General features: G+C 40.6%; 2 protein-coding genes across 5 annotated transcripts in view; both read right to left on the bottom strand.

Annotated features, from left to right (window-relative positions):
- Positions 1–91: 91 nt before the first annotated feature.
- LOC139386142 (G protein-activated inward rectifier potassium channel 3-like) lies at positions 92–4,446 on the bottom strand. Of its 2 annotated transcripts, XM_071131589.1 has the most exons (4): positions 4,313–4,446; positions 3,043–3,191; positions 1,829–2,924; positions 92–1,612 (listed from the first exon to the last, which is right to left on the bottom strand). In XM_071131589.1, the coding sequence occupies exons 2-4, from the start codon at positions 3,187–3,189 to the stop codon at positions 1,269–1,271; spliced, it is 1,587 nt and encodes a 528-aa protein (XP_070987690.1). In that variant the 5' UTR covers positions 3,190–3,191; positions 4,313–4,446; the 3' UTR covers positions 92–1,268. The 2 variants fall into 2 exon arrangements, with proteins under 2 accessions (XP_070987690.1, XP_070987691.1); XM_071131590.1 differs by lacking the exon at positions 4,313–4,446 and having other exon boundaries at positions 982–1,612; positions 3,043–3,297.
- Positions 4,447–4,809: 363 nt separating this feature from the next.
- LOC139386161 (zinc finger and BTB domain-containing protein 16-A-like) overlaps positions 4,810–18,407 on the bottom strand; it is a 28,311-nt gene continuing 14,713 nt past the window's right edge. For all 3 annotated transcript variants that reach the window (XM_071131621.1, XM_071131620.1, XM_071131622.1), the window contains 3 exons: positions 9,762–9,932; positions 8,265–8,432; positions 4,810–8,098 (listed from right to left, as the gene is read on the bottom strand). In XM_071131621.1, the coding sequence (XP_070987722.1) occupies positions 7,869–8,098; positions 8,265–8,432; positions 9,762–9,932 (569 nt within the window). In that variant the 3' untranslated portion in view covers positions 4,810–7,868. The remainder of the gene's footprint in view (positions 8,099–8,264; positions 8,433–9,761; positions 9,933–18,407) is intronic.

The raw sequence follows: 18,407 nt of genomic DNA on the forward strand, positions 1-18,407 counted from the left end.
GATTAAAAAACAATTATTTCTGGATACCTGTTACAGTATATACAATTTACTCTGCATCAGGTGCAGTACAAAAAATAACCAACCGACGACATTTTTTTTGAGTGAATCATATTTTATTTGATAAGGATATACAAATAAATATGTTAACTAAAACATGATACAATTTGGACTTTTTCATCTGTTTACAGTTAAGTATGGGTAAGAAGTATTTTTTGAAAATGTATCTTCTACCTTACAGCAAGCTTAATTAATCCAGTCTCATCTATTTAAGTTGAGAACATCAAGGTGTTCCTAATAAAAAATTGTAGATTTAATCTGCCATCTAGAATGGCAGCCAGCAGAAGATTTAATTGTAGATTTAATCTGCCATCTAGAATGGCAGCCAGCAGAAGGTACCTTTGATATGCACTGTCTCCCATGGGCGTGGTATGGGATTAGGCCTGGGGAGAGCCAGGTGAGGAGGATAACTGCCAGCGAAAACATTCCTTACACTCGGACTGTCCAAGCAGCATCCCGGAAACGGCCTGCATCTCTTTGGTTCATCTGAATCACTGTCAGATGAAATGATGTACAAGTCAAACCCACTCTAATACGTCCGTCCGTCCGTCCGTCCGTCCGTCTGTCTGTCTTGTCTGTCTGTCTGTCTGTCTGAATACTGTGACCTGAGGTGGATGTGGCAGACTTATACTGTGTGTTGACATGCAGACTGGGAATGAGTGTGGGTTTACATCCAAAAGCATAATGGATTGATTAAAGGGAATTGTAACACATACTGTAAATTTACATAAATATCAACTTTGGCAAGAGTCTATGATGGTATGTGAATCTCCTTTGCTGGTGAATAGACAGTAACACTGACATTCATTTGTCCGTTTATCAAATCGACACAGCACATGACAATACAATCATTAAATGACACTCATCATTTAAATCTTAATTGGAAGAGCTTGATGTATGTGCAGTGAGATACCTTATGTTTTTTCTCGCATACTGTAAGGAGACCAATAAGAACTAATACAATCAGCATAATTGTAACTGTATATCACACAAGTGCTGTTCTCACGTTTACAAATTAGTATTTTAGTTCACGTTTACAAATTAGTATTCAGAAAGTTTGATCAATTAGATGTTTAAATGGCAGCTTTAGATATTGGTCATCAGCATTTGTTTATTTACATTGTATAAACATTCTGATGGATATGTACAGTGTGGCTTGATTTCATAAACTTTGATTAACACTTCTATGCCAACATGTCAAATGTCAATATTTATATAAAGAACTCATTCTTACTAAGTTTCCTAGTTCCTGTGCCAATGTTATTAGTGACTGAGTTGCACAGTAACATTTGATCAGATAAATACTGGTAATGTACTTTCCTTGTAGGCATGTTGGAGGGGACAGAGTCTGTGTCATGTCCAGGAGATCTCTCATGTCTTTGTCTCACTGCCATCTCTCTGTCACTGTGTGTGGCAGTCTGGACCTTATAGTTCTTATCAGAGGTCTTGTGATTGGAACCAATCCCCCTCTTTTCTAGTGGCTTGTGTGACTTAAAGCGCTGTCCCCAAAAAATCTCATCTTCTGTGTAGGAGGTCCTCACATGGAAGGCTGTGCCTGAGAAGAAATACATATTATATCATATACATCTGCTGTCCGAACCAGGCATTAAGGATACTGTAGGTCCCTTTATTCATGTTTTGATAATGATAACATATAAATAACTCACAACCATTAATTAGAAAAATGACAGGTGTCCTTTTTGCGCTGATTGAAATAGCCCAAACAGTTATTTTATTCCAACTCCAGATTTCCCCACCTCTCAGCACAAACCTGCGTCTTGAACGGCTCCGTCCACCATGACCACAATTTCAAAGGTATCCCACTCTAAAGAGTCAGCGCTGATGCCCCAGAGAGGACTTTGTTCATCAATGACATGCTCCACGGTCTGGGGCTCCACTGTGAACAGCCTGGCTCCATCTGGCCCCATCCCCAGAGTCAGCTCTCTCTGCTCCAACAGGATGAACTCTCCCTCTTTGGTATGGTGAGATTTGATCAGCTTGGCTCTTATCTCTGCCACCAGCATGTGTGTTTCTTTCAGAGTCTTGACGTTGAACATCAGGCACAGCCTCTCATCCCTCTCAGAGACCACACAGTGCTGACTGAATAACAGACTGGGCAGCCTCCTCTTAGGCCTGGCTAGCTTGGCCAGGATGCAGCCCAGCATCAGGGTGTCTAACACTGATTCAATGATGGACTGTGCCATCATGAGAACCAGCCCGTCCATGCAGTTGGCTGAGGCCACTCTAGAGCCGTAGCCGTTGATGATTTGGCTGTCCATGGAGATAGAGAGGGCCGAATGGAAACTGTCCAGTTTCTCAAAGCATGGCTGCCATTGCGGGTCTTGTATGTGTTCCATATCACCACGCAGCCAGGCACCCAGGAAGTAGAGCTCTGCGAAGGCTGCCCAGGTGACGATGTAGCACAGGGTGAAGACAAATAGGATCCAGCTGTACTTCAGATCCACCAGGGTGCCGATCAGGTCACACATCTTGTTCTTGGAACTGCATGATGAGCCACGACACATGCCATCCTTGGTGAAGTAGCGATGGTGCTGGCGACCATTAGAACTGGAACTCTTGTGTCTTATGTCTCCTGTACTCTTGGAAGAAGAAGATGTGGCCTTGTTCTGTGTTTTCTTCCCTCTATTAGGTTTACTAGAGCCTTTCTCAATCCAGGAGTTTGTATCATAACTGGAGAACCTCTCAGCACTCCTGGTCTGTCTTGCTTTGTGCTGTGATTGGTTGATCCTCTGACTGACTGGCAGTGGATACAGCTTTGGATGGTGAACAGGCATGGTGACATACTGACCCCTACTGGTGGTCCTGGAGATTTTATTGGGATTGGCTAAAGATACTCTTGTGTCCACCTGCAATGAAGACATCAAGACAGTAAGGTGTCATCTGAAATCGAACAGTGAAGATGTTGATAACAACACAATAACAAACCAGTCATCTTTGCAGTGAATATTGGGATGTTATACTGACCCTCCTCAGGTATGGCCTGTATGGGTTATCTGGGTTGTGTCGAAGTGAAGCTCTGGGTCTGATGTTCTTCCTGGGGTATGGGGGAGGTCCATAGTTGCCATAGTCCCCATATAGTGCACAGCTGTTGGAGATCACCGTGGAGAACATGGCTGGAAACCGAGACAAACCGACAGGAGTGTCCACCGTTTATACCGTCAACAAGACAAACTAGAAAAAAGTTTATCACCTGCGCAGGTTTAATGATGTGTGTTATGATGTGTGTTTGTGTCTTGTTGTAAAAACTAACGATGGAGAGGGTGGATAAGAGCAGGGTTGCTGCTCCAGTCAGTCTCCAGTCCAGATGGTGTGTAATGTGGTTTGCTTTAGCTGCCCACCATGCTCACACTAATTAAACAGAGGAGATTACATTATCACCAGCTCTTAATCAATCTGCTCGTCTACAGAGCATGACCATGGATTTCATGAGATTACAGAGGAGATAATCCTTTTTGCACATGTGTAACTAAATTTAGCCCACCTTTCAACTTTTCAAAATGGCTCCATTACATTTGGTGGATCTCATGCTCATCAACTACATAAACAGGACAGGATAGTTCTATGTCAGCACAATCATAATACACTAGTGGACTTTTCCATCATTGGAAACAATGTAGGAGCTTCTTTACTATATCCAAGTCATATTGTCTTGTCACTATGCTCTGCTGGTGGAAGTATATGTGTTGGTGTAGACCATAGCAATGCTGTGTTTCCATTTTTATTTTGTTTCTCGCAGTGGTGGAAAAAGTACCCAATTGTCATACTTGAGTAAAAGTAAAGGTAACTTATAATAGAAAATGACTCAAGTAAAAGTGAAAGTCACCCAGTAAAATAATACTTGAGTAAAAGTCTGAAAGTATTTGGTTATAAATATACTTAAGTATCAAAAGTGAAAGTATAAATATTGAATTGGACCATTTTCCTGCATTCAAAATGTAACTAGTACTTTTGGGTGTCAGGGAAAATGTATGGAGTAAAAAGTACATAATTTTCTTTAGGAATGTAGTAGTATAGTAAAGTAAAGTACAGATACCCCAAAAAACTACTTAAGTTGTATTTGAAAGCATTTTTACTTAAGTACTTTACACCACTGGTTTTTCGATTCAGTAAGTTAGAATTACATTTTTACTGAGTTTCCATTATAAAATGTAAACACAGCATTGCTATGGTCTATACCACCATATCCCAAACCCACAAATAAACATAGAAACAAGAACATAAACAAAGGTAGTACCTGTGATGAAGAATTCCCTCTTGTTATTGACAGGATTCAGTTACTGTATGGCTGCCATTCTGCTTAGTGGTGGACACAACAGTGTGTGTGTGGTAGAGCAGAGGGAGGGAGGACAGAGAGGCAGCGACTTATCCCTTCCCTCATCTGTAGCAGCTAGTCAGACCCACCCAGCTGTTAGTCTGGCATCGTGCCACTAAGGGTCACCAAACCGCCTGTCATGACTTCAGCTGCATGCTACAGTGAGACAGGAAAACACAACCCTTTTTAATTGTCATGTTCATTTTTGCTATTTTATGTTTCCTTGGTGTATTTTGAAAGGCGCAAATAAAATGTATTATTATTATTATTATTATTAACTCAACCGTCATGGATTTACATTTGGATATTTTCTAACATATTTAAATATTGAACATTTTCCTGTAGTGCATGTGAATAGTATGCAGAAAAAAACAGACAGTAAGAACTCACTTTACTTGACTGATGACACAATAAAGACCTGCATTGTAAAATTGTTTTATTATTTTTTTCATCATGCCACAGAACACTGATGCGTAAAGAGAGCTGTGCCTGAAACCACACTGAGAAAACACTTGCACACACAGTGTTACAAAGCTGTAATGCAAAAGCATTTAACACACATGGCAAGAAGAACAACCCTGATTGGACACCAGGACAAGCACTGACTGAACTGGCGCTGAGGTAGACAAACATTTACATAATATCTACCTAAATGATGATCATCACATCCTTATAGTACACACACCAAATAATACAACTTCCGTTTTGTTACAACATAGAAAGATCAAAGAAAAGCTTTTTTTCAAAGTGCTCTGTTAGTTTTGGTCCACCACGGAAATCCTAAGATCCTTATAGTGCATGTGTATGTACACTGAACAAAAATATAAATGCAACATGTAAAGTGTTGGTCCATGTTTCATCAGGTGAAATTAAAGACACCAGCTATTTTCCATATGCACAAAAAAGCTTATTTCTATCAAATAGTTTTACATCCGTGTTATTTACACATTTCTCATTGGCCAAGATAATCCATCCACCAGACAGGTGTGGCATATCAACAAGCTGATTATATAGCATGATCATTACACGGGTACACCTTGTGCTGGGGACAACAAAAGGCCACTCTAAAATGTTCCATTTAGTCACACAACACAATGCCACAGATGTCTCAAGTTTTGAGGGAGCATGCAATTGGCATGCTGACTGCAGGAATGTTCACCAGAGCTGTTGCCAGAGAATTGGATGTTAATTTCTCTACCATAAACCGCCTCCAACATCGTTTTAGAGAATTTTGCAGTAATTCCAAACGGCCTCACAACCGTAACCCACGTGTAACCACACCAGCCCAGGACCTCCACATTCGACTTCTTCACCTGCGGGATCGTCTGAGACCAGCCACCAGAACAGCTGATGAAACTGAGGAGTATTTCTGTCTGTAATAAAGCCCTTCTGTGGTGAAAAACCTCTGGTTGGCTTGGCCTGGCTCCCAGGTAGGTGGGCCTATGGTTTCCCAGGCCCACCCATGGCTGCGCCCCTGACCAGCAATGTGAAATCCATAGATTAGGGCCCAATGAATGTATTTGACTAATTTCCTTCTATGACCTGTAACTCAGTAAAATCATTCAAATTGTTGCATGTTGCGTTTATATATCTGTTCAGTATAGAATAGAAAGCAGTACAGTGAAGATGAGTTGATACTTTTAATAGTTTTCATGGCACTGAGTGCTGGCTGTTTGTTCTAGAAGGCCATAGTGTTAGACCCATATTATGCCCAACGTTTAGCTTTATAAAGATGATTAACAATACCACTATGTATTCTGTGTTTTCTGTACATTTTTCCCATTTGATGAATTCACAATCCAAATTTTACTTTGACATGACAGAACATTTTGAAAGAAAATCTCACTCGTTGCTTTGAGGCATGAGGTGCCTGGGGCATATAATACCATAGTCATTAGAAGTATCTTGTTTCAAATTACAATGTTTAGACAATAGGGTCTACTACGGCATGGCAGTGAAAGTCATTTCTTCACTAGCAATAAACAAACAACCAGGAACAACAACGATCAATACAACATACATGTACTGTGTTCATGTATTCAGCACATCTATTCTCCATTTATAAAAGAGGCACGGGGAGGGCTCTTACTCAAATCAGACTCCAGAGACTTACAAAACACACAAGAAAATATGTTTCCTAAATCAAATCAAATGTAAACAAATTGCAGATCACTGTAATACAAAAATACAACATCTTTAAATCAGAGAATCCCTCATCTGGCTCTCGTCTAGAAATAAGATACAATCACATTTACAGCAACAGACAACTGACCATAACCTGCTTTTAGCCATTTAACTTTACAGAATAATCTTTTCACGTTTAGTAAAAAAAGCCAACACTTTTATTCAGATTTGATGTATTTTTCATCACTTAGAGAAAAATCGAATTCTGTGATTTAACAGACTGCTATAATTCAACTTATAAAAAATGATACACATAAAAGTCACTTTAAAGACTTTCAAATCTTTTTTTCCACCCAACAGGCAACCGTCCGAATCAATTCCATTAATTCATTCTCAGAACATTTCAAGCCGCTTCGACAATATAAAAGGACATTTGAAGTTAAAGCTACAGATGATGGATGAAAACACGATGAAAAACACCAGTTGTAAGATGTGCTATTGCCTCTGTGCAAAAGTTGAAGATTGAAGAGGTAGCACTTATTCTATTAACAAAATAAACGGCTTTGAGGTTGGGTCAAAATAACCAACACCTGTTTGGTAACAAAAACGATGCACGACATAAATATCAAAACCTGTTGCACCTTAATGCTTGTCAATCAGCATGAGCAGACAGACTAACTGACAGGTAAGGAAAATCATATACGTAATATGCGCACTGAAAAATAAGACACAAATTAAATCAAGCATATGGGCAACATTCAAGTAAAACATGCAGAAAACAAACAACACCCCAAAAAATCTATAACAGGAAATAATAAGCCAGGAAATTATTGTTTATCTCAATCAATCTATGTAGTATAGTATTGCAATTATACCAGAGAAGTTGGGTTCTACATCTCACAATTACAGTCACAGCAGATAGAACTCAATATCCCTTCTAGTGCAACACTTTCACTGCTGTGGTAACCTGACCAGTCGTCTCCCAGTCTTCAACACATACACAGGTTTGATGTAATAACAGATAACACTTTCACTGTTGTGGTAACCTGACCAGTAGTCTTTCAGTCTTCAACACATACGCAGGTTTGATGTAATAACAGATAACACTTTCACTGCTGTGGTAACCTGACCAGTCGTCTTTCAGCCTTCAACACATACGCAGGTTTGATGTAATAACAGATAACACTTTCACTGTTGTGGTAACCTGACCAGTAGTCTTTCAGTCTTCAACACATACGCAGTGATAAAACCAATCAAACCACAGAAATGATCAACTTACTCTTCTTTAGAGGAAAGAATACGATGAAAAACCTGTCCACTCCTAGGATAGTGTGTCTTAGTGTCTAAGACCTGCTCAGACGTAGCATACGTACAGGTAGGTCTTCTCTATCCTCCAGTCCGGGGGCACATCCTCGGGTCTGTGGCTCTTCATGTGTTTCTGCATGGCTGCCAGGCTGGGGCAGAAGTCCTGGCAGATGGTACACTGGTAGGGCGATGCTCCGTTGTGGGTGCGCAAGTGCTTGATCATGGCAGAGTAGTCTCTGGATCGCTGGTGACAGATCTTGCACTCAAATGGTTTCTCGCCTATAGGAATACAACGGCATAGTCGTGAAACCTTTCCTTGACTATATGCTAAAACCAGTGGTACTATCTGACACACATTGGTTTGACCTGTGTGTATGCTGTTATGAACACAAAACAACCTAAAGTGGGAGTGTGTTATTATTACGGCCACACACTGCTCTCTAACCTGTGTGCACGCGGTAGTGGGTCTCCAGCTGGTGCTTGAGGCTGAACCTTTTTCCACAGCCGTTACACTCGTAAGGCTTCTCTCCCGTGTGGATGCGTTTGTGTCCCCTCAACATGCCATCGTCCCGGAAACAGCTCCCACAGAACTCACACTCAAACGGGTGGTCACCTGAAGACACAGGTTAGACACAGGTTGGGTAAAGGTTGGACACACATCACAGGTGTCATAATGCTAAACAGTATCAAACGGTTCAGGTGCCTCCACTCATCAGCAAAGAAACGGGATCAAAGACAGATAGAAAGATATTTTAACGTGACTACTACTTGCATATGATAGATGTAGCTGTACAGGTCTATAAAAACAGAACCTTTTTTGTATATCAGGCTGAAAAAAAGATTGTGCTTTCAGATATATATAATAATAATATAGTATAATATAATATACTGTATATAATAATGTTATGATAATAATGGCACTCCATCTGGTCTGGCTGCTTGCTGACAGCTAAAGTCTTCCAGACATGTGGGTCTCCATAGTTAATCCATCTCTCTCTGAGGCTGTGGCTTTGAGTCATTTGCAATGACCTATGTGTCTCATTAGCTCAGTGTCCACAGCAACAGCCAAGTGGGACAATACACTGCACTGCTCATTATAGCCTGGTGCTTCACAAAGCCCCCCATGCTACAAGACACATGACATTTACACAATGACACTACCAAGATGACCGTGGTATAAACAAGACACACAACGATGGGCAAACTCCGATTCCCTTCTGTCTCTTCATATCAATTATGTTTTTATTCAATATAGACGTGGATCTGAAGAAGGGGGCAACCTTTCAGTAAAAATCTCCCTCCCCCTCCCCCTCCCTCTCCCCCACCCTTAGGGCACCACTGACTAACTCTCAGAGAATAACACAGACATTTGCTGTTCTTTAGATATTTATTTCGGTTTGCTCTGTCATTTGGGGTGAACTGCAGTAGAAATGACAGACATGAATCACAGGGGCCTAGAAGGCTGTGTCTAAGAACCTAAAAACATGCACCGGATAAAATAGCCTCAAACATAATACTGGCCATATTGGAGCATTGCTGTCATCAGGAAAGTGAATCATTGCGGAGTTTATTAACGTTAAGTGAATGTAGACATGATCAAATTAGTGAAACTGACTGTAATTGAAACTCTGGTCTTATGCTACTTCAGTCTAGTGCCAAGAGAGAAGTAGTAGTTCAAGGTATTTAAGGATTAAAGGCTTGAGGTTTATGGGAATCTCATTGCAGCTTTGGATTGTGTGTTAGAGTAGGCGATGATGTTGATGGATATGACAGTGATGACGATGATTGTGATGAAAACAGTAATGATGATGATGATGATGATGAGAACAGTGGTGATGATGATGATGTTGATTACAGTGATGATGATGATGATGATGAAAACAGTAGTGGTGATGATGATGGGGATGATGAAGATAACAATGGACACAGATGCAGTCCTTACCTGTGTGTGACCGCAGGTGGCGTTTGAGGGTGGTGTGGCTGGGGAAAGGGTGGTCACAGTGGCTGCAGATGTAGCTGTGCATCCCTGCATGAACCTCCATGTGCTGCTGCAGAGCCTTCTGGGTCTGGAACCGCTTGGCACAGAGCAGACAGAACACTGCCATGTCTGTCCCTGGAGACCACACAGAGACACAGACACAGTTATTTCAGGACCAAACATACACTCAGTGGGAAACTGGGTCACTCAACTCTGAGCCTGAGACTCTGAGTGTTCTGAGGAGAACGCTTCTTTCAAAGAGCAAAGTGTTTCTACCTAAACTAACCCCCCTGACAGGCGTGAAATACATTCAGTTTGACTTTATACACTTTTCTGATTGACGTTGACTTGGAAGTCATTGTCTTTGAGAGATGTATTTTTTTACGCAATACACAGGATGCTAGAACTGTCAATCACATAATCAATGCCTTCTCCTTATGGGATGTTAAAAGAGGAATTATTATTTTCAATCCCCATCAAGCCTGTGCTCCAGCAGCCTCTGGAGTCGTCTGTGTCTGTTCACAGAGAGAGGCTGATAGCAGCTCCACCCTGAACGATGCCTACACTATGAGCTATGTGCTGAATGTTAAGTAGCGATATCAAGCCATTAAAGGCAGGACTGCAGGAAAAACACAATCCTTTTAATCCCGTGTGTGACCTGGCATCACTTTGGGGCTGCTCTCCTGTTGCACTGAGAGTGGAGCGGAATACAGATAGGGAAACACAGGCTAGTTTTACTCACACAGGATCTGTGAAGAACCACCATTAAATTCTCACACACAATATACAGGGTTCTTATATTTTCACAATTCAATGACCCCTTTGCTTATCCCGCTCATGAAAATTCAAATGTGAGGTAGGACTGAATCATCAGTAATCAATTCCACTGATAATAATGTACGAGTCTTGCAGAGAGGTGGTTAATGTTAGGTTATGAGGTCGGTATTTCTGTCTGCTCGGGTTGAGGATCATTTACAACGCAGGTCCCATCGCTCACGACTGGGATTCAATCAGACATCTCCAGCGGTGGATCATTAGTAAACAGGAGGCTATGCCAGCGTTTCATTGGAATTCAAGTGGTGTTGCTGAGTTGCATTTAAAATGCAGTCTGATGAGGTCCACTAAATCAAATCATTTGTTACTGTTATTGAAGTGCCTTGAGGCAACTGGCAATTAAATTGGAATTAGTGCAGGGAATGAGATACAGCACACTCATACTAAGACAGGAGATTTTCAGAAAGTGTTTTGAGTTCAATCAAGTTAACAGACAAGGATATTTATATTCAATCATTAATTTAATTTCAGCAATAAATCATATCATCTCTCTATTGTTTACCATTTTCCTGCAATATACATTCAAAAAAATTATCCAACATTTTCCTTTTATTTTAGTCATGATGATTCATAGATACACTTCACTTATTGAATCACTACATAACCTACTCTGAAGGAGTCAGTCAGTATCTAAGTAACCTCACATTACACGTGGTCCTCTTCACAAATGACTGGGAATAAACAACGTGAAAGGCCTAGCTTACATCAGGCCTAATTTATAGGATGAATTGTGTTACTAATATTCAGAATATTTCTAAGATTACATGCATCTGTGTTATTTTTCTTTTCTCTCTCGTTATTAGATATTGATCATGGGACTTGATGGAATTAAAGTAGGCTATGAGCTTGCTGTGGTTTGCCCTAAACGGCACTAAGAGAATTTAGCATTATTTCTACTCATTAACTAAGAAGAGAGAAGATGAGAGATGTTATCCACTCCACACCATACATCAGAGAGCGAGCCTACTGGAATGCACTGCACCTGTTCACTAGCTTTATTCCAGTGGCCATCTATCTTCACAATAGAAACACAATGTGGTACAGACCCCCAATGGCTCGGCCCATTAGTCATAGGCTCCTCATGCAACTCCTACACTTCCAGGCTTTGTGTATAAGCCTAATGATCAGGGCTTTTCTCATCCACGGATCACAATGTTTTACTGATGGACAAAAGATCTTCCCTGTACCGCCCCAAACCCTAACTAGACAGGAACGTTTCTCTGTCAAGTCTCACTGTCCAGCTGACAATCTACTTTCTTTGGTTTCTGATTATTTCTAAAGAAGAAGAGCCTTGACTGGAATGCACCAAAAGTCTAGGCTAAATAGAGATGTATCCTAAAAAGCAAAAAGACCTTTAGGAACTACTGAATCCATTCTGTGCTGCTTTACCCGGTGGTACAACATGAACAATAATCTAAGACAAGTGTCAAGCCATACAATCTCAATGCAGCCAGCAGGGGGAGTGCTCTCTACTCTTCTCCAACATGCTGGAGGAGTCCCCAAGTGATACAGCACCATCAGTTACTTCTGTATGATCAAATGTTTTCCTTAGTACATTTTCTCACTCAGTATCAACATTCTGACATGCGCTGTCATTCCTCAAATCTTCTCATTCCTTCATTCTCAAAATGTCAATTTAATGACCATTCCCATAAGTCTGTGTTCGGCCTATTTTGATAACTAAACCATTAAACAGTCTGGATTCATTCTTATTCTGCTTGTCATTTCCTGCTTCTAGACACTCAGATGCTCAGTCAATACCCTCTCATCCCACTGCCATGAAAATAATGTAAAACTGTCAAAACAAATGCTCTCGCTGAACAATGATCTCAGTCCCACATCCAGTGACAACACCTTGAATACTACACTAGTTACCAGTAACAACTCAACTTCATTGAAAGACAATTACAGAAGCACCAATACAAATACAGTGGCTTGCAAAAGTATTCACCCCCCTTGGCATTTTTCATATTTTGTTGCCTTACAACCTGGAATTAAAATAGATTTTTGGGGGGTTTGTATAATTTGATTTACACAACATGCCTACCACTTTGAAGATGGAAAATATTTTTTATTGTGAAACAACAACAAAAAATAAGACAAAAGAACTGAAAACTTGATCGTGCATAACTATTCACCCCCCAAAGTCAATACTTTGTAGAGACACCTTTTGAAGCAATTACAGCTGCAAGTCTCTTAGGATATGTCTCTATAAGCTTGGCACATCTAGCCACTGTTTTTTTCCCATTCTCCAAGTCAAAACTGCTCCAGCTCCTTCAAGTTGGATGGGTTCCGCTGGTGTACAGCAATCTTTAAGTCATACCACAGATTCTCAATTGGATTGAGGTCTGGGCTTTGACTTGGCCATTCCAAGACATTTAAAAAATGTTCCTCTTAAACCACTCTGGTGTTGCTTTAGCAGTATGCTTAGGGTCATTGTCCTGCTGGAAGGTGAACCTCTGTCCCAGTCTCAAATCTCTGGAAGACTGAAAATGTCCCTGTTATTAGCGCCATGCTTCATTCCTTCAATTCTGACCAGTTTCCCAGTACCTGTCATTGAAAAACATCCCCACAGCATGATCATTGTGGGGATCGTGTTCTCGGGTGATGAGAGGTGTTGGGTTTGCGCCAGACATAGCATTTTCCTTAATTGCCAAAAGCTACATTTTAGTCTCATCTGACCAGAGTACCCTCTTCCATATGTTTGGGGAGTCTCCCACAAGCCTTCTTTGGTCTCTTTGTTGCCTCTCTGATTAATGCCCTCCTTGCCTGGTCCGTGAGTTTTGGTGGGCGGCCCTCTCTTGGCAGGTTTGTTGTGGTGCCATATTCTTTCAATTTTTTAATAATGGATTTAATGGTGCTCCGTGGGATGTTGAAAGTTTCTGATATTTTTTTATAACTCAACCCTGATCTGTACTTCGCCACAACTTTGTCCCTGACCTGTTTGGAGAGCTCCTTCATCTTCATGGTGCCACTTGCTTGGTGGTACCCCTTCCTTAGTGGTGTTGCAGACTCTGGGGCCTTTCAGAACAGGTGAATATATACTGAGATCATGTGACACTTAGATTGCACACAGGTGGCCTTTATTTAACTAATTATGTGACTTCTGAAGGTAATTGGTTGCACCAGATCTTATTTAGGGGCTTCATAGCAAAGGGGGTGAATACATATGCACGCACCATTTTTCAGTTTATATTTCTTAGAATTTTTTGAAAGAAGTCTTTTTTTTTTCATTTCACTTAACCAATTTGGACTATTTTGTGCATGTCCATTACAGGAAGTCCAAATAAAAATACATTTAAATTACAGGTTGTAATGCAACAAAATAGGCAAAACACCAACGAGATGAATACTTTTGCAAGGCAATGTAGTACCTTAAATAAAAGCAGTAGATAAAAGTGACATAGTCAGAAGTGCAGCACAAACAGTATGTATAATATAATAATATATGCTGACTTTCATTAGTTTGATGACTACCTGCACCAGTGCACCCTGTTAATTTTCACACAAAAACACTTGCTTTCACAGCAGCCTATTCCAGAAGGCTTTCCTCCTTAGTGCAGAGTAGCCCTTCTGTAAGAAAACACGATCTCAAATAGGCATGCCACTGCCCCCACTGCCCCCACTGCACCCTGCTTTCTCAACCTTAACCAGACAAAGAGAATGGGATTTGGTGTTCTGACCTCTTGACCCTAGGTCCTCAATGTGGTAAACACCATGTAATCAATGGTATTCCTCAAAGGCTGGATGGCTGACTGAGCATTGTGCCTCACTATTGAGTCACACAGGGGAGGGACCTTGCAGACATTCCACAGAGAAAGATTATTTAACTTCAGTTTAGTTTCTCTCGGTAAACTTTAGACAGTGTACACAGAACTAAACTAATTCCAGAGTTCCTATGTTCCAATCTGAAAAAAAGGAGCCAGGAGAATGTCTAGCTAGGAGAAGGGAAGAGAATATCAGCCTGGTAGTTTAATTAAACGTCAATCGTTTATCAGATCAGACATCAGATCAGAACATGACATGGGAGCATTTAACAGCCAGTCAATAGTCCAACTAAGGCAGGGAACACAGACGAAGTGGCTTAACAGACAAAAACATGTCTCTAGGCAACCAGATTGAATCATGGTCCTCCTTGGGGTGAAGTGTTCAAACTAATCCCTCCATTCACAAATAAGCAAAGCCTATTCCTTTTCTAAAGACCAACAAAGGTTTCTTCACCCTGAGAATCCTACAGTAACCCCAGTACAAATTGAACAAGGGATTGCACAATGTTTATACAGATCTATGCAACGTTCTCTGTCTTTAGGTTTAGTTCACCACAGATCTCCATCTAATCTCATTGGTCTGTGTTAACAGCACATTTCTGTGCAGGTCTCACCATAACTACAAAGCAACCATGGACTGCTCCTTTAAACCCGTATACAAAAGAAGATGTGAATGGTTATAGAGCTCATTTTCTTAAGAACGGTGAAAGAGTTGTAAGTACTATGTCACACTCTTCAAAGAGCATGTTTATTGGATTAAGTCAGATTCACTGAAAGGAGCTATAACTGATTGGCTCAACATGAAGGTGCTATGAGTAAAACTCCTAGTATGGCTCGCCTGAGCATGTTCACTCACTAGCTGCCCCTGTGACCCAGTTACACATATACACTATGTACATTACACTGAGCAATGAGCACCAGACCTGCAGGGGGAAAACCCTGTGCCTTCCCTATGAGCTCAATATGTTGGAAATATGTCTTTGTGGTTAAAAAAAGACATTGAAAAGACATAGGAAAGACATAGGAAAGACATAGGAAAGACATAGGAAAGATGTTTTACAACCAATTTTGCTCACTTAGTTCAGACTGGGTCCCGTAGGCTAAATGTTATGACAGGCCTAAAGACAGACAGTAACCATACAGGACCTCAGATGATTCCAAGTAGGCCAGCCACTGGTCAGCAGACTGCTAATCTACCAGAGAGAGGAACAACCAGCTCAATAATTAATGCAACAAGAGATACGTTGCTGGTGTTTAACCACCATTCCATCTTCCATGGCCCATTTCATTGAGGTCACCTGCTGTCTCCAATCTATAGTTTGGATTCAAACATTTTTTGCATATTTTCCCAATAGCATTCACCAGACAGAGTAGAGGCCAGCACTAGGCAGTGTGTACTGTGTACACAACCCAAAATAGCTAGAGGCCAGGAAAATAGACTGGGGTATAAGTAGAGTACAGTATGACTCAGTAGATGAAGATCTGTACCACTGATTAGCTATTCTAAGTGGAATAAGGGGTATACATTTCAACCGATTGCATATTCATTATTGTGAAAGCAGCTTGCACAATAATTATTGCGCAATTAGATGAGGTCTATTTCATTATGCACTGAGGCAGTATTGAATAAACAATAACGTGTGATGGAGTAGGATGTGTTCTCTGTATAATAGGGGTTATGTGCAGTGTCGACCTGTCACTCAGGGCAGGTGGGGCAGAGACAATTTTTTTTGTTAAAAAAATATATATATATACTTGTATATACTTGTATATATACAAATTGGGGGGGCTTGCCTGTTTTGCATGTTATTTTGGCATTAATACGTGTCACATATCAGTTTGCAAACAATGTAAAAAATATATATAATTGCGTTAACAAAGCTACATAGAAACATGGTCTCTTTTTTGTTTTCTTGAGTAAAGCAGCTCCAAATACAGGTGTTTCAGCCTAGCTCAGTGCTTTCTGTGGTGGTGGGGCGGGCCAGCAGAAAATAGGAGCATTGCGCCGTAATTGGCTCAGTGTTCTGTCACTCATGGGGACCTTACTCAATCGCCAAGCTTAAGTCCTTAGAAAGGGTAGACATCCAACATTTCAGCCCTTTGGGTGCTGCCATAAAGCTATATTACAAGTGCCCTTCCAAGAAGGCTCAAGTTCATTGGCCACAGAAAGTAAGTCAAATCACGTTATATGTACAGTAGCTTTGATTGGACTTACTTTCACAATCTTAGCTAGCAGTCATCATCATGAATCAAGTCTACTGGCAAATCCTTTTTAATCCTTGTCATATGAAGAGAAATAATGAAGAGAAAATATAGATAAAACGTATCAGTGCCATTGGACATAAACATATCACAAAAGTTTGGAGATTGCAAATTCAACAATGAGTGGTTTGGAAGGAATCAGTGACAGTGGCTAACTGCAAGCATTGCAACTGGGAAGTCAGAAATGCACAGCTCAAACTGGGAAAATATGTTTTGAACGGTCATTCAACTCAGAATTGTAAATCTGGCATCTTTCTCTTTAATGACTAAATTTGCCCTGGAAGGACCACATCGCCACTTTCCTGTTCAAGCACAGCACAACAACGTTAATCCAAAAATGTACTGTATGCTGCTGCATAAATTATGTAATATGCCAGGGAGATATGTATACTGTAGCTAAGAAGGTAATACTAAGTGTACAGTGCCTTGCAAAAGTATTCGTCCCCCTTGGTGTTTTGCCTATTTTGGATTTTTATTTGGATTTCATGTAATGGACATACACAAAATAGTCCAAATTGGTGAAATGAAAAAAAAAAACTTGTTTAAAAAAAGATTAAAATAAAAAACTGAAAAGTGATATGTATTTACTCCCTTTGCAATTCCCCTGAATAAGAACTGGTGCAACCAATTACCTTCAGAAGTCACATAATTTGTTAAATAAAGTCCACCTGTGTGCAATCTAAGTGTCACATGATCTGTCACATGATCTCAGTATATATACACCTGTTCTGAAAGGCCCCAGAGTCTGCAACACCTCTAAGCAATGGGCACCACCAAGCAAGCGGCACCATGAAGACAAAGGAGCTCTCCAAACAGGTCAGGGACAAAGTTGTGGAAAAGTACAGATTAGGGTTGGGTTATAAAAAAATATCAGAAACTTTGAACATCCCACGGAGCACCATTAAATCCATTATACATTTTTTTGAAAGAATATGGCACCACAACAAACCTGCTAAGAGAGGGCCGCCCACCAAAACTCACGGACCAGGCAAGGAGGGCATTAATGAGAGAGGCAACAAAGAGACCAAAGATAACCCTGAAGGAGCTGCAAACGCTCCACAGCGTAGATTGGAGTATCTGTCCATAGGACCACTTTAAGCCAGAAAAAAGCCATTGCTTAAAGAAAAAAATAAGCAAACATGTTTGGTGTTCAGCAAAAATAATGTGGGAGACTACCCCAAACATATGGAAGAAGGTATTCTGGTCAGATGAGACTAACATGTAGCTTTTTAGCCATCAAATAAAATGCTATGTCTGGTGCAAACCCAACACCTCTCATCACCCCGAGAACACCATCCACACAGTGAAGCATGGTGGTGGCAGCATCGGGATGTTTTTCATCGGCAGGGACTGGGAATCTGGTCAGAATTGAAGGAATGATGGATGGAGCTAAATACAGGGACATTCTTGAGGGAAACCTGTTTCAGTCTTCCAGAGATTTGAGACTGGGATGGAGGTTCACCTTCCAGTAGGACAATGACCCCAAGCATACTGCTAAAGCAACACTAGAGTGGTTTAAGGGGAAACATGAATAGTTACGCATGCTCATGTTTACCGTTTTTTTGTCTTATTTCTTGTTTGTTTCACAATAAAAAATATTTTGCATCTTCAAAGTGGAAGGCATGTTGTGTAAATCAAACGATACAACCCCCCCAAAATCTATTTTAATTTCAGGTTGTAAGGCAATAAAATAGGTAAAATGCCAAGTGGGTGAATACCTAGTAGCTCATGTGCTTCATCCTAATAA

The sequence above is a fragment of the Oncorhynchus clarkii genome, chromosome 27, assembly GCF_045791955.1.
Source record: "Oncorhynchus clarkii lewisi isolate Uvic-CL-2024 chromosome 27, UVic_Ocla_1.0, whole genome shotgun sequence".
In the NCBI taxonomy this organism is placed as follows: Eukaryota; Metazoa; Chordata; class Actinopteri; order Salmoniformes; family Salmonidae; genus Oncorhynchus; species Oncorhynchus clarkii.

Excerpts from the sequence above, each read along its gene's own strand:
- LOC139386142 (XM_071131589.1), bottom strand. The coding sequence starts at position 3,189 with ATGTTCTCCACGGTGATCTCCAACAGCTGTGCACTATATGGGGACTAT. Across the intron at positions 2,925-3,042 it reads ACAGGCCATACCTGAGGAGG|GTGGACACAAGAGTATCTTT; the intron begins GTCAGTATAACA and ends TCTTCATTGCAG. Across the intron at positions 1,613-1,828 it reads CGGAGCCGTTCAAGACGCAG|GCACAGCCTTCCATGTGAGG; the intron begins GTTTGTGCTGAG and ends ATTTCTTCTCAG.